The 16,559-nt window shown below is 41.6% G+C and overlaps 1 protein-coding gene across 2 annotated transcripts in view; it reads right to left on the bottom strand.

Moving 5' to 3' along the window:
* Nucleotides 1–15,548, bottom strand: part of erlin1 (ER lipid raft associated 1) — a 26,908-nt gene extending 11,360 nt beyond the window's left edge. Inside the window, exons 1-7 of one of the 2 annotated variants that reach the window (XM_076286404.1) lie at nucleotides 15,433–15,548; nucleotides 14,039–14,175; nucleotides 13,487–13,568; nucleotides 11,094–11,140; nucleotides 9,452–9,513; nucleotides 9,066–9,191; nucleotides 8,905–8,978 (exon numbers count right to left, since the gene is read on the bottom strand). In XM_076286404.1, coding sequence (XP_076142519.1) covers nucleotides 8,905–8,978; nucleotides 9,066–9,191; nucleotides 9,452–9,513; nucleotides 11,094–11,140; nucleotides 13,487–13,568; nucleotides 14,039–14,151 — 504 coding nt within the window. In that variant the 5' untranslated portion in view covers nucleotides 14,152–14,175; nucleotides 15,433–15,548. The other variant, XM_076286405.1, reaches the window with a different exon arrangement.
* Between the last annotated feature and the right edge of the window lie 1,011 nt (nucleotides 15,549–16,559).

Raw genomic sequence — 16,559 nt, 5'->3', positions numbered from 1 at the left:
CACAGAGACAACATGATGTCATTGCAGTCTAGTGTACAGAGACAACATGATGTCATTGTGGCAGTGTATATCTTTCATATGTCTCATCAATATGATGTCATTGTGGCAGTGTATATCTTTCATATGTCTCATCAATATGATGTCATTGTGGCAGTGTATATCTTTCATATGTCTCATCAACATGATGTCATTGTGGCAGTGTATATCTTTCATATGTCTCATCAACATGATGTCATTGTGGCAGTGTATATCTTTCATATGTCTCATCAATATGATGTCATTGTGGCAGTGTATATCTTTCATATGTCTCATCAATATGATGTCATTGTGGCAGTGTATATCTTTCATATGTCTCGTCAATATGATGTCATTGTGGCAGTGTATATCTTTCCTATGTCTCATCAACATGATGTCATTGTGGCAGTGTATATCTTTCATATGTCTCGTCAATATGATGTCATTGTGGCAGTGTATATCTTTCATATGTCTCATCAACATGATGTCATTGTGGCAGTGTATATCTTTCATATGTCTCATCAATATGATGTCATTGTGGCAGTGTATGTCTCGTCTGTGAAATCTCTTCCCTAGTTTACTGATTCTGGATGATTACTGATGCAACAGCAGGAATAATGATATTTCATTTATGGTGTTTAAATTCATGTCATCCTCCAGGCCACAGACAGTCACACTCACTAACAGGAGGTGCAGAGGAAATGACAATGGAAGACTACAGAGTATTTCAGGCTCAGAAGTGATATAGCACAACCAAACACACAGAGCTAAGCTAGTGATACAGCACAACCAAACACACAGAGCTAAGCTAGTGATACAGCACAACCAAACACACAGAGCTAAGCTAGTGATACAGCACAACCAAACACACAGAGCTAAGCTAGTGATACAGCACAACCAAACACACAGAGCTAAGCTAGTGATATAGCACAACCAAACACACAGAGCTAAGCTAGTGATGCAGCACAACCAAACACACAGAGCTAAGCTAGTGATATACTGTAGCACAACCAAACACACAGAGCTAAGCTAGTGATACAGCACAACCAAACACACAGAGCTAAGCTAGTGATATACTGTAGCACAACCAAACACACAGAGCTAAGCTAGTGATACAGCACAACCAAACACACAGAGCTAAGCTAGTGATACAGCACAACCAAACACACAGAGCTAAGCTAGTGATATACTGTAGCACAACCAAACACACAGAGCTAAGCTAGTGATATAGCACAACCAAACACACAGAGCTAAGCTAGTGATACAGCACAACCAAACACACAGAGCTAAGCTAGCAATCTCCAAAGCATCCTGAGACCCAAACCATACGTGTGTGTGTGTGTGTGTGTACATGTGTCTGTTGTGTACATGTTGTGTGTGTATACATGTTGTGTGTGTATACATGTTGTGTGTGTACACATGTTGTGTGTGTGTGTGTCTGTTGTGTGTGTATACATGTTGTGTGTGTATACATGTTGTGTTTGTGTGTGTGTGTGTGTGTACATGTGTCTGTTGTGTGTGTGTGTATACATGTTGTGTGTGTATACAGTGGGCAGTGCTTCGACTTGGCCAGCTGCACGGGTATCACGCGACTTTAATTTGTATTTTTCCAGTGAGACGTTGCAACAACCCAAACAACCGGTAGATGGCTCAAGTGAGCAGGGTGTCTCAAAAAAAAATGGAGCCTGGAAAACCCTACACAGACTTCACTACAGACTTTAGCAGACTGGTTTAGAAATAATTTAATAGCCAGAAATATGCCTGCCCTGCCCTAATAAAGAAATATTTGGTTAACTGCAAGTGAATCCCGTTTGCAGCCGTAGAAGAAACGCAGGACAAATTAAACATTCTGGTTTTCTCCAAATGCAACGATGATAGACAGACATCATTTGGACAAAAGAGCATATTAACCTCCGTTGCTCAGCCAAATGCCTTCCTGTTACGTCCTGTTATCACGGAGTTACAGGCGATAAACGATTTTTGATGGTCACAAGTTTACTTCATTAGCGGTTTATATATTTTTAAATTATTATTAAACAGTGTTTAATAATTCAAGGTTTGACTTCGTGCTTATTCAGTAGAGCATTTAGTGCTCTCCCCAATCCCAGACGTTCACATTGCATGTTTGTTTGTAATGGATGCAACCGGGAGATAGGCTACACGTTTGACGGCAATGAGTTGTTAACAGACATGAACCAAGACATATAGCCCAGCAGCAATCTTCGTTATTTATTGAAGGGGCCACCGGAGGAATTTTGAGTGTTCAGTTGCAGGTTGCATGACCCTCTCTTGCCTGCTAGAAATTGTTCAATGACCCTCCGACAGAATTGTTAAAAAAGACATGACCCTCCCCTGCCAATTGTCGCTGACTTCCGCCCGCGCCACAGCCACACACTGTGATAACGTTCTTAAATCAATCTTTCCCGTGAGCTTGCATGCTACCAGTCCTTCCTTTTCAAATGTGTTGCGCCTGTTTGCACAATTTCACAAATAATCATATGTGATTAATAATATGACAAATAATCCCTGTGCACGGGGACCGAAACAATGCATGCCAACTTTTTCCGTGTTCCCCCGCTGTCTTGCCGTTTTAATGTTTTCCCGTAGAATATCCCATATTTTAATACTCTCATAACAGCCCTGCCATAGGGCCTGTCTCTGTATTGCCCTGTTGCTACCCCTTGCCCTTCCAGCGAAACAGATGTCTTCAAATCATCGTTTTCCTTGCTTGAAGGCGAACTTAGAGTGATGTTAACCTATTTAAGTTTAACGGCGTGATTGTGGTGAGAGCACGATTCATTGGCGCTTGCATGTTCGGCCTTATGTCTACCTGCGCACCTGAGGCTAATCAGCTACTAGAGAAATAATTTCCCCTGTTTGTATGTTCACTGCAAGTTGGCCTACCATAACTTACCAACTCTGCACTGTAGACCCTAATTGGCTATTTATATTTTTCTGTGAAATAAGCAAATGTATTTGTTCAACTTTATGAAGCAGAATTACACATAGGCTACTTGGAACATAATACATTTGACAAAGGACAGATGTATGTTGCTAGTGACAAAATATTAACTTTCAGTGTTTTACGATGTCTTTGTCATTGGGAAGTGTTTTTCCCCATGAATTTATTCTAGGTTACTGTCAGTGACTGCCGTGAGAGAAGCGGGTTCTGTGTTTTGTTCATGTCAGTGACTGACGTGAGAGAAGCGGGGTCTGTGTTGTGTTGCGTTGCATTAATTTATTTTCATTGGGCATACCGTGCCGTGCCGTCCACAGCTCTTCAGTTCTGACAAAGCCAAAATGACTCCTTTTGAAACAATGAGTGCAGGAAGCGCGTTTGTATGGTTATATTGCTTGACGGGGGGATCCCAAGCAGCTTTCAGCCATAAGGCTACTTTGAGAACATTTCAATTCACCCGACACTAATATTCAAAATGTTGAAAACTATTTCGGCATAGCCTATAAAGCAGTTTAATTAAATGGAATGTTAGTTGTAAACAAACGAGCTACTTGGTGAGGCTTGGCCTCACAGATGCGCTCGTGCCTTAGATGGCAGGAAAAATCTTCACGATAGGCCTATTAACTAACCACCCGATTCACGTTGGCTGGGGGGAAGGGGGGCCATCAGACAATTGTGCCCAGTTAATCCGGCCCTGGCCCCAACAAAATCACACCTTCCCACCTCTGACAGCTTAAAAGAAGTCAAGAGGACTCCTTACTCACAGACAGTGTTGTAATGTAATGGAGTACAAATACTTCGTTACTGTACTTAAGTAGAAATTTCACGTATCTGTACTTTACTTCGCTATTTAAATTTATGTCAACTTTCACTTTTACTCCACTACATTTCCTAGATAAAATGTATACTTTTACTTCGTTATATTTCCACTAAGCATCTTCGTTACTCGTTACTAAAACATAAAATTAGAAGAAATGTGTGCGACTGCTATAAGGGAGGTTTGGCGAATCACTGCTCCTAGATTGCATTACGCACGCTCCGCAAGCTGCGCGCTCTATTTCAGCGCGTTTTTGTTGCTAAAGGAGGAGGACGCACAACTGAAACCGCCATGGAAGCACGAGCACCTACTGAAGGACCTCCCGTTATCATAGACGACCACCCCGACGATAGTGGTGAACTCGGTGAACAGGGTAGTGGTGAAGATAACGTGGCCGTATTTGCAAGAAATGTTTCTACATTGGCAGGCTTCTGTGAAGCCGAACACTCCCCTATCTGACTCAGCGGCCTGTGAAAGGCTATTTAGCATCGCAGGACTTCAGTCTTCAGTCCAAGAAGAGTAAGACTGAATCAGGCCCGGGGTGGGTAATCGGGAGAATTCCCGGTGGCCGCTTTACTTTTGGGCCGGTCGAGGAAAAAAAATATTGACATTTGTCACGTTAGCCTATCTTGTCAGTATACACGCTCCGCATTCTGTGCATGACACCAATGCAATGCCTCTGCATGGGTTGTAGCCTACGCGAGGGAGTTCTCCCCTCCCAAAAAGAGTTGGTTGGGTCCATATAGCCCGTCTTTTCCAAAACAATTTCTTAGATACGGATAGCTGAGCCGGCCCTACAGTAGACACAAGCGTCAGGATGGATGGATGGTAGAAAGAGGCCAGGAGAGACTGAGCAGCAGATCAACCAGTCGACCACTGAAAATGATGAGCCCGAAATTAGTGATGAGAAGGCCATGACTACAGGGACAAGTGGAGAGGATAAATTAAAGTTATTTAATGTAAGAAAGAGCAATTACCCTACATGATAAATATGCCTATGCTCAGAAGAGGGTGTAGTAAAGGAGTAGGCTAAATCACCAAACAACAATATAGCCTACCCATGCAAAAAACATGTAGCCTAAATATTAGTTCAATATGCCTGTTTGTGGAAGCGTGGGATAGGCTACATTTCAAAGGCTTTCTTTCTTTCTTTCTGTTTTTGTTAACTTGTGGAATATTTTTTGTTAACTTCTCAGTTGAAGTAAATTATCGAATTGTTGAACCATGGTACTAATAAAAACTACAGGATAGTAAGAGCTGAAATGTTGCTTCATTTATCCAATTTCCACCACTATGGAAAACGTTGGCCGGTCTTGGGCCTGAAATTCCCAGGGCACTGAATTCTGTCAACTTTGAAAACCAGCTTCTTTTGAAGATGAAGACACCTTTTCAGTTTCAACTATGACTGGCATATTAGTAGCTGCTGGACATAGGTGGCCTGTGGGTGTGTGAGAGTGAGATGGTGACCTGGGGAGTAAGCCCTAGAAATGCTCATACCACATGACCAAAATGTTCTCCCTACCAGCAGGTCATTTTTTTTTTGAAAGAAATACGTTTTTAATTTTTCATTTTTACCTGAAGTTCATACAAAAGTGGCATTTCTGTTTCTGTTTTTTTCTTTGATGTCAGCTCTAAAAATAAATAATAAATAAATAAATAAATAAATAAATAATATATAAAAATAAGATATGTGAACCCTGAATGTGCTTTATGCTTTACTATAAGTAAGAAAGCCAAAATAAAGTTTACAAAAGTTCAAAATAAAACCGCTTGCTTTTTACTTTTACTTCAAATACTTAAGTACATTAAATATCAGAAAATTACTTTTAATACTTAAGTACAGTATATATCAGATACTTTAAGACTTTTACTTAAGTAATATTCTAAAAGGTGACTTTTACTTCTACCAAAGTCTTTTTCTAGTACGATACTTGTACTTTTACTCAAGTATTGCTTTCTAGTACTTTATACAACACTGCTCACAGACCTATTCACAAACCTGCAGCATTTTGCCGTGTTTTGAAATCCTATGCAGCTACTGGAGCTTCCAATCGTGAGGAAGCAATTTTGCATTGTAGGCATAACTAACATGCAATAACGCCACCAACAACAACCAAAACTAGGCTAATCATTGTCAACATGTAAATTAAATGTAACATTATTGTGAATCAAATTAAAATGTTCTCTTTTGCAAATGTAGGCATAGTAACAGAATAATTTAATAATGTTACAAAGATACTACATCAATCCGTATGTTTCATTAGGCTACTAGGCTATTTGTTTTGCCTTGATTCATTTAGGCTAGGCCTTTTTATTCAGGGGCCGTATTCACAAAGAATTTTAAGGCTAAACGTAGCTCCTAACTGGCGAATTTAGGAGCAACTCCTAAAAATAATGGGCGTGTCACTCCTAACTTTAGGACTTTTTTCACAAAAAGTAATTCACGAAGCATTTTATATCTAAAAGTAGCACCTTAGTCTGGGACAGCTTAAGTCGAGAAGACTCAGTAAGACCTATTCATAAACAGCTTTTTTGTGGCATTTTACGTTGCGATGTTTTGAAATGCGTATAGCCTATGCGCAACAGGAGCTTCCAATCGCGAGGGAACAATTTTGCATTCATAAAAGGGATGCAATAACGCCACCAACAACAACCAAAACTACTCATTGTTAACATGTAAATGAAATGTAAGGTTTCATTGTGAATCAAATTAAAATGTTCTCCTCTTTGCAAACGTAGCCTAGGCATATGGTGACAGATTAATTTAATAATGTTGCAAAGGTAGGCTACTGCATCAATCCATTGGCCTATGTTTCATTAGGCTACTAGGCTATTTGTTTTGCCTTACTCTTTATTCATTTAGGCTAGGCCTTTTTATTCAATTATTAATCATCTTCCGTCCTTCGCACTACTTGTGTAGCGCACGCATTCTCCGACCTGTCACCTGTCACTCATCATCGGAAGGGAGGTGTTTGGAATTCCCGCGTTACAATCGTCAGCCAATCAAGGTGGTCACTTCAGTCAAGCTCGTGCATGAGTAATGACGTCATCCATAGCCACGAAGACTCACTCTTAGTTTAGGAGTTGTCTGAAAGGCTTTGTGAATAACTTTTAATAGAAAACTCCAAGCTAAAATCTTTTAGTGCGATTTAGGAGTAGCCTACTCCTAGTAGTAAGATAAAAGCCTTTGTGAATAGCCTACGGCCCCAGTTATTCATCATCTTCCGTCCTTGTGTAGCGCACACATTCTGTCACCTGTCACTCATTATCGTAAGGGAGGTGTTTGGAATCATGCCCGCGTTACAATCATCAGCCAATCAAGGTGGTCACGCTTGTCCATTTACCCAAATTAATGGTCGAATATTACTGATGATCATTGTTATTTAAGAACATGCAGTGTGCGTAGGGTACCAAAAACATCTGTTATTTACTGTAGGCTGCGCAAACCACAGGCCTTTATTTTGGGCAAGCCTGCATTCATTCATTCATTCATTCATTCATTCATTCAACCTTTATTTATTCTCGGAGGGTCATTGAGGGAAGCCCTCATTTTAAATGAAGCCGAGATTACAGAAGCGAAGCAAAGCGCTCCACAAACAAGACAACACTCGAGGCCTTCTGTTGAAGAATTTTATATAAAGCCTGCGCTAACAGTAATCCTCCTGCCCCTGATAGGCCTACCACAGCTGTGGATAGTGTGGAATGTTCAAGTAATAACACAATCCAATGTGTGTCTCAATTGTCCCCCGCTGACCACCTCACACATTTCTCTAGATTTTGCAACGAACTTACATGACACAATGCCATAAAATATGCCAGTTTTAGGACACAGAATAATGTTTGTAATGATACCAGGTAGGCCTACGTTTAACAGTAACAAGTGTAATGAGCTATTCATTGTCGAAGGTGCATGGTGAAGTGAAATTCTTACTTTGGAAAACAAACATTTGCTGATATCATCGCCGATCATCAGAATATTGCAACAGATTCTGTGTTCTGGACTGCAGGTAACTTGTTAAGCCAGTGGTTCTCAAACTTTTATTTCATTCCCCACTTTGATCAAGTGGGACTGATGATAGTGGAGATAACGTGTTATCCCGAGGCTTTTGCAAGTCAGCATCTTCGACGGTAGTCTATTAAAAATATAAGTTTTCGATGTCCCAAACGGAGAGCCATACTTAACGATCTCTATGCTACTCACAAAAATGTAGGCATTGGGACATGATGAAGTATGCTATCCAACTGTCGTGTGTTAAATTATTGTGATTACGAGCCAGTGGTTTTCAAACATTATGCGTGACTCGGACATCTAACTAAATGCAACAGGCTCATATCGTCCTCGCATTCGCAAAATGAGGACCAGTGTTTGTCAAATTGCAAATAGCTATTCGTTTTAACGTTTTTTTTTTTATGATAGTAGTGCTTTTTGTATAGGCTACTATCTTAATCTTGGAATATCGGGAGGGAAGTGGCGCGTCTGCAGTCAGCCAAATATGAATGTAATTCTGTGGCATAAAGCAGATCTTTGTTTATTGTACAGAAAAATAAAAATGACATGTCAAGCAGTCAATTGACTACATTGCAGTCAAGAAGTAGGGCAAATTAAGACACTGTTTTGATTTGCGTAGTTGCGTTACCCTCAACACTGACAATAACATAGACAGCAAATTAAGATATTTTTTCGTTTTGTGAAGCGGCACCGGTAGGCTATCAAGCCTTAAGCCATATCCAAGTAGCCTTAATCGAGGTAATGTTTAATTACGATTTATTTTGTTATTGAATTCGTAGGCTGGGATTCCTCTCGGTAACAATTATGTTTGGTAGCCTCCTGCTTTTTCAGAGGGGGCGGCAGTCAGGCTACTGACAGAGTGATGTACAGTGGCAGAGCGACGCACAGTGGCTGAAAGTGGTACTAAAGCTTCACGCAGCTTCACGCCTCGTAATGCGCGACTGAAGTGGCCATTTGAAAGCGATGCCCACTGTACATGTTGAGTGTGTGTGTGTGTGTGTGTGTGTGTGTGTGTGTGTGTGTACACACATGTTGTCTACATGTCTATGCACAATGTTTCCAGTGTTGGTGTCACTCAAAGGTCGTAACCCCGCGACCCCTGACCTGAATGGTGAGCCCGGGGGCCATATTAGTCAGATCCTTCTGCAAGGCCGTCCTCAGGTTCTCATCGATGATGTCTGAAACCACACACACACACGCACAGCTCTTCAAAAACTCAATCTCATGATTACTGTGTGTTAGTGTGTGTGTACGTGTGTTCTCACCGAAGAGCTCTATGTAAACTTCCTGAAGCGTGTGTACACTACAGAACTGGTTGAGCTCGTGGTGGATCTTGTTGAAGATGAGTGTTTTATCGTAGTCAGCGGTGTAGTTCCTCACAATGTCCACCACTGCAACACACACACACACACACACACACACACACACACACACACACACACACACACACACACACACACACACACACACACACACACACACACACACACACACACACACACACACACACACACACACACACACACACACACACAAGAGAATAGGACCAGTCAGACAGCATGTACAGAACTCCCAAATGACAAAGAAGTAATACAGGAGTCTAGAGAAGACCTATGAAAAGCAGGCATGCAAAACACCAAGTCAGTCTTACCTGCAGTCGGCACCAGCATGTTCACAACCTCGATTCGGTCAAAGTAGATCATCACACCCCCGCTACAGAGGACACAAATGGGAATGCTTTTACACTGTGTGTGTGTGTGTGTCATGAAACAAAACCTATGGCTAACAAAATAACATTTGTTTTCCCATTGCAACTGAGCCTGCTAGTCGCTGCTGCTAGTGAGTAGGTATCCTTATTGCAACTGTGCCAACCGGCACTTTCCATCACCTTGATTACGTTCAGTTTCCGAGGTTGTCTTTCCTTATTTTTAATAAGTAGCTGGCTAGCTAGCTAACGTCAAAAAAGTATATATTGAACTATATCACCCTCCATCGTTTAGCTTCCATGAATGAGAGCTTTGTGTGAATGTGAAGCGTGAACTAGCTTTAGCAGCTGGTTTAGCTACACAGTTTAACGTGAGTATGAAGTGTGAACTAGCTTTAGCAGCAGGTTTAGCTACACAGTTTAACGCGAGTGTGAACTAGCTTTAGCAGCAGGTTTAGCTTCACAGTTTAACGTGAGCGTGAACTAGCTTTAGCAGCAGGTTTAGCTACACAGTTTAACGTGAGTGTGAACTAGTTTTAGCAGCCGGTTTAGCTTCACAGTTTAACATGAGTGTGAACTAGCTTTAGCAGCAGGTTTAGCTTCACAGTTTAACGTGAGTGTGAACTAGCTTTAGCAGCAGGTTTAGCTACACAGTTTAACGTGGCTACCTACGTCATTCACTACAGTTACAGTGAAATATGGAATGTTGAATTGTGATTCAAGGCAGACAAGGCTAGCCCCAGTTAAACTTTTTTCTTGGTGTTGGAGAGATCGAATTTTCCTTGGCAACACAAACAAACTTAATTCTGAAAGGTTACTTTTTAGTGTCAGTGAGGCAAGGCAGTGTCATTCTCTGCTTCTGTAGAGGGCCGGGTAGATCTCACACAGTAACGTCGGCTACTACTGAGACTTCTAAGACACAGTAGGCAAACACAGCAACAACAACAACATTTTAACAATTTCTTTGAGTAAATACAAAGTGAATGAAATACTGAATTGTGTTTATGTTATCATATATAATTATTTTTCTCTCTAAGGAGCCACCACTGGGCGTTTAGCCACTGGGAATTTAGACACCGGGCCTTTATTCACCGGGCATTTAGACGCCGTGCATTTAGACACCGGGTATTTAGACATTTAGATGCCGGGGTATTTAGACGCCGTGCATTTAGACACCGGGTATTTAGACATTTAGATGCCGGGGTATTTAGACGCCGGGCATTTAGACGCCGGGTATTTAGACGCCGGACATTTAGACACTGGTTTAATGGGGTTGAAACAGACACAGCACCACACAGACACAGAGATCTCATGTAATGTCAGAGGGAAAATGCTATTACTGCTACGCACACACACACACACACTGTGTGTGTGTGTGTGTGGTAAATGAAGAGACAGACATGTGATATGGACAGGGGGCTGAGTGAGAGGTACCTGGTTCCACAAGACACATTCTTAATCTCATCTGTCTGCAGTGTGTGTGTGTGTGTGTGTGTGTGGGCACCTGGTTCCACAAGACACATTCTTAATCTCATCTGTCTGCAGTGTGTGTGTGTGTGTGTGTGTGTGTGTGTGTGTGTGTGGGCACCTGGTTCCACAAGGCACATTCTTAATCTCATCTGTCTGCAGTGTCGTCTGGGGGGAGAGAGATAGTTGATAAACACTTACTATTGATATGTAAACATTGCCAGAAGATTAGATCACAGAACTTCTCCACCCAATAAAACTGGTGTACATCCCTGACACAGCAGCACAGCTATATTCAGCTTCTACATGATGAGAAACAGAGTATTGGAGCTGTAGAGAAACACACACAAACACACACACACACACACACACACACACACACACACACACACACACACACACACACACACACACACACACACACACACACACACACACACAGGGTTGCAAAATTCCGGGAATTTTTTTAAAGTTGGAAACTTTCCATGGGAATTAACGGGAATATACGGAAATTAACAGGAATTAATGGGAAAAAACTGGGAATTTTTAATATGGCAAGTAAGTCTATAACAGGAAACTTAAATGTAGTGGACAAAACCCCATCTTGCAGAATAATATTAGTTAAAACAACCTGATTTAATGCAATTTCAGTCAAATTTCTACCCTGCACATACGTCAATCCCATGCACACAGCAATCAGCAAAGGCTACATAAAGGAAACCTATGGTGCGTTCATGTGCATGGGGAAAATAAATTCCCAGTGAAAATGTCATCTCATGTTGGAATAATTGGTGTGAAACTGGGGGAAGTTTGCAAACAGAGTTGCCCAGTTATGGGCTTGTCGTCACTTTTGTCCTCATTCAAATGGGTGTACGTCATTTTGCATAAACTGTAATGGGACAATTAATCTGTCTGATTAAGCTTGACAACTTATATATAACTTACATAATCTATAAGGTTTGGTTGGGGTTGTATGTTGTATCATTATATTTTTATTTGTTTTACCATTTTCTGGGATTCTAACTGAACAAAATGATAGTCAGTCAATGTTCCAACCAATTGGATTTTGTTGTTGAGTGGCGTGGTGTCTCTTGGGCAGTTTAGTGGTTTCAGTGTTGCTAGCTTAGCACGCTAGTAAACCATAGGCAGAGAATGGAATTCCCGCTAGCATGGTAGCTAGCTTTGTATGCTAAGCGAAGCGAAAATACGAACAAACAAATCATATTGCTAATTACGAAACAAAATGTTAATGTCTGTATATGAAACAGTAGGAATTACCAAAAATTCCCAGTTAATTCCCGTAAATTCCGATAATTTCCTTTAATTCCATGAAAGTTTCCAATTTGGAATATTTCCAAAATTCCCCAGCTTAACTTCCCAAATTTTCCACCCATTTGCAACCCTACACACTCACACACACCTGCACAGAGCTGTAGAGAAAGCTACTTACAAGCTAGGAGCTCAGGGGCTCAGCATTAAGCTTGATTCAGTTGACTGAGCGTGTGTTACAAAAATCAAACATATATCGTCTTCAGAGGTAGTGTACACCCTCTGTCTCTCTCTACCACACACACCAGTGTTTCCCACAGAATTGGATTCAATTTGTGGCGGTAGCTGACTTAGACAACGGGGGGGGGGGGGTATCGTCTTGGTAGTGTATAGGTCTAATTGAGTGCCTGTCACTTGAGGGAACCCTTGTAAATTGCAATTGTAACAGTTTAAAGGCTGCTGATGTGTGGATGCAATTCATAACGTTTTCTACATAGTTAAAATAATTGTTCGTACTTCTCCTTGGGACAAGCACTTTTGAATTTTGGAAAACACTTTTCCATTTACATCGGGATTTTGCAAACATTCAGTGTCAGAGTCAATAAAATGAGACCTTCAACGAAATTGACAAGCAGCTGTAAGTAGGCTAAGCATGGTAAATTTGACATCCAAACAGTATTCTAATGTTAGCTTTGAGATACTGCTTGATTGCATAACTTAACTTAGTTTAGTCTCTTCAATGTAGCCTACTATGCTGTGATAAGACCTTAGCTGAGTTCACTTCAATGCAGCAGTTTTGAACAAATTTGGGCAGCATGGTCACGATGCTATGCGGATTTAATAGCAATTTAGCCAGACTTCTTCTATGCAATGATTCTATGTGGCAACAACAATCCTTCAACAATCGTGAATATTTTGTTAAATGCACATGCAGAGGAGGGGCAGCGGGCTACGAGAGAGAGCGGGGGGGCGGGGCTACGAGAGAGAGCGGGGCGGGGCAAGGAAAGGCTGCGTGTGTAAAAAGCGCAGCTCAATGGCAATGCAAGGATTTTATCTTATATTTAATTTAATTTAAATTCAATTCAATTAAACATAGAATATTTATGTGTGGCGGCCGATTTATGTGTGGCGGCCCCGCCACAGATTAGTCAATGTATGGGAAACACTGCACGCACACACACGCACACACACACACACACACACACACACACACACACACACACACACACACACACACACACACACCTGCACAGATCTGTAGGTAGTGATGAAAGGCAGCATGATATGGTATCCAGGCCCGTTCGGGAAAGTCAAGAGTGCTCCACCTCTGTGAACGAGAATAAAAATACACACACATAAAACACACCTAACCTCACTCGTGTCCCGTACCTGTAGTAGACCCCCACCTGTGCCTTACCTGTAGTGTCCCTTACCTGTAGTAGACCCCCACCTGTAGTGTCCCTTACCTGCAGTATCCCTTACCTGTAGTAGACCCCCACCTGTAGTGTCCCTTACCTGTAGTACACCCCCACCTGTGCCTTACCTGTAGTAGACCCTCACCTGTGCCTTACCTGTAGTGTCCCTTACCTGTAGTAGACCCCCACCTGTCCCGTGCCTGTAGTAGACCCCCACCTGTAGTGTCCCTTACCTGTAGTGTCCCTTACCTGCAGTATCCCTTACCTGTAGTAGACCCCCACCTGTAGTGTCCCCTACCTGAAGTACACCCCCACCTGTGCCTTACCTGTAGTACACCCCCACCTGTCCCGTACCTGTAGTACACCCCCACCTGTCCCGTACCTGTAGTAGACGCCCACGTGTCCCTCGTCTATGCGGTGTATGGATGAGTGTAGGAGGATGGCCATGACCCCAGTCACCGCCGCGACCACTGCTCCAACATGAGCCATTGTCATCCTCACCTGAGCACGCACACACACCTGCAAGAGCACAGTCACAAGTCACACCTGAGCACGCACACACACCTGCAAGAGCACAGTCACAAGTCACACCTGAGCACGCACACACCGACCTGCAAGAGCACAGTCGGGTTACAGCTACACTGTGATGCCTTATTCCAGTCCAACATACAGCTCTGTACACCAACACAAATACTTCATTGTAAAGTGCTTTGGGTATTTAGATAAAGCGCTATAAAATGTGCGCCGTCACACATCCATGAGGCTCTGACAACTACCTCCCAGAACTGGCGGTGGCCAGCACTGCACTGTCTAGAAAGAGGCGTGTCTGTGGTTTACTGAAGAAGTTTTGCTGACTACCAGCATTGTACGAACGTATGGAAATTTGGGGCGGACAAGCGGTTGGAATGACAGATAGCGGACCACTTGACACAGTAACATTACAACAGTGGGCGCGGACGTCACGTGCGTTGTTTGTCATTTGTAACTTACTGTCAGTGACTATCAGTTCGTTCAGGGTAACTACAAATACGATACACCCCCTAAAATAACCCAGCCAAGAGGGGGTACTGAAAAATACATCTTGCCTTCACAATCAATCGTCTAGTGCATGTCACTTCACTGACTCAAATCACCAAAGACACTACGTTACAATAACAAAGCCATCAGGCTAACATTTACCGCGGCTAGCTGACATTAGACAGCATGGGTGAGCAACACATACTTTATTTTATCAGACAGTAAGATGCAGAAACTTCTTCCTGTTTAACTCTGCTCGCAGGATTCAGCCTGATCCACCGGTAACATTAGCTACTGACATCGAGTCGTTTAAAATTAGAGAGCAGATGTGGTACCGATAGCTATGCGAGTACCGATAGCTATGCTAATTGACGTTGGCTAATGATATAACTAGCTAACACAGCTATGGTAATGTTTCGATAGCTAACGTTATCAGAGTAACCAAAGTTAGCTTAACGGCGGCGCTAGCGGAATATAGGTTAAAGACAAACGTTCTTAACACCACGAACATAAAATAATGAAGCAAACGTTATCCCAACATAGGAGCAAGCTCTTCAACTTCTCCCGAATCAAAAACTTCCACCAGTTAAAATAGAACGCTCGTTGACCTAAGTGGTTAACCTTAGCTCAGAGGCTGGTTTTCTAACGTTATTTTAAACTTCTTGTTGTTTCATTAATATGTCCGTAACCCGAGTTTACATGAAACCATGAGTTTACAAGATACAAATACGTTTTGTCAGCTCTGCTATGTGTTCTTACCTGTCAATCAAAGACACCTTGTCTTAATCATTTTACATGCATTCCTCTTTCAACACCCTCTCCGTAGATTTCACCACTCCTGCATCAGCAAATCGTGGCTTTCCTCGCTTTCCCTATCAGTTTCCTTAGACATTCTGCGCCTGCGCAACATTCTTCTTCTTCTTCTTCTTCTTCTTCTGTTTCTTGGCAGATTACTTTTTTGAAGTATACCGCCACCCACTGTACAGGAGTGTGTAATACCATGAACGTCATAAAGTCTGGCTTATATTAATTCAAAGTAAACAAAATAAAACAAAACAAAACAAAAACAAAAAATGAGAATAATTATACTCTTCTCATTATACCAGCATTATTAAGATAAATAAATAAAGCTTTAAGTCTCTCCCTTGTCATGCCCTTTTCCTCAAGTATGTCATGAATTGAGTTATCCCCTTCCATGTCCTGCCAGACCACTCTAATATCATTATACTTCTTACAAGTAAACAGTACATGTTCCACATCTTCATTGTCTTGGCACTCCATACATAAACCATTTCCCTTTCCTATTATCTGTAAAGTAGAATTCAAACCTGTATGTCCTAATCTAAGTCTGGTATAGACCACTTCTTCCCTTCTGTTTAAACTCAGTGATGTAACCCTTTTCCCTGTCACATTCTTCTGAATTTTATGCTAGTGTCCAGCCTTAAATTCTGTCTCCCATTCTCCTTGCCATTTTTGTATAATTTCAGATTTAATTATGGATTTTGCTTCACCCTTTCCCATTGGAACATTAATTCCTATATATTTGTTTTCCAACATCTTTTTTGCAATCTTATCCGCCTCTTCATTTCCTTTGATGCCTATATGAGCTGGAATCCAACAAAATTGAACACTTATTCCAAGACTTCTGAGCTGCAATAATAAATATTTTATTTCAATAATCAAGTCATCCCTTGATGAGTGACCTGTATCTAGGCTATGCAAAGCTGCCATGGAATCTGTACAGATTACACTTCTCAATGGCTTAACCTCTTCGATCCACCTAAGAGCTGTTATTAACGCAGTCATTTCAATAGAATATACAGACAAACAGTTATTTAATCTATATCCCTCTCTTTTATTAAATTCTGGGATATACATCCCAATAC

This window comes from Alosa pseudoharengus, unplaced genomic scaffold, assembly GCF_046254945.1.
Source record: "Alosa pseudoharengus isolate Yale_2024_CS ecotype anadromous, Long Island Sound unplaced genomic scaffold, YU_APseudo_1.1 YU_APseudo_1.1_scf_15, whole genome shotgun sequence".
Lineage (NCBI taxonomy): Eukaryota > Metazoa > Chordata > Actinopteri > Clupeiformes > Clupeidae > Alosa > Alosa pseudoharengus.
This window is presented reverse-complemented; position numbering and strand designations above follow the sequence as displayed.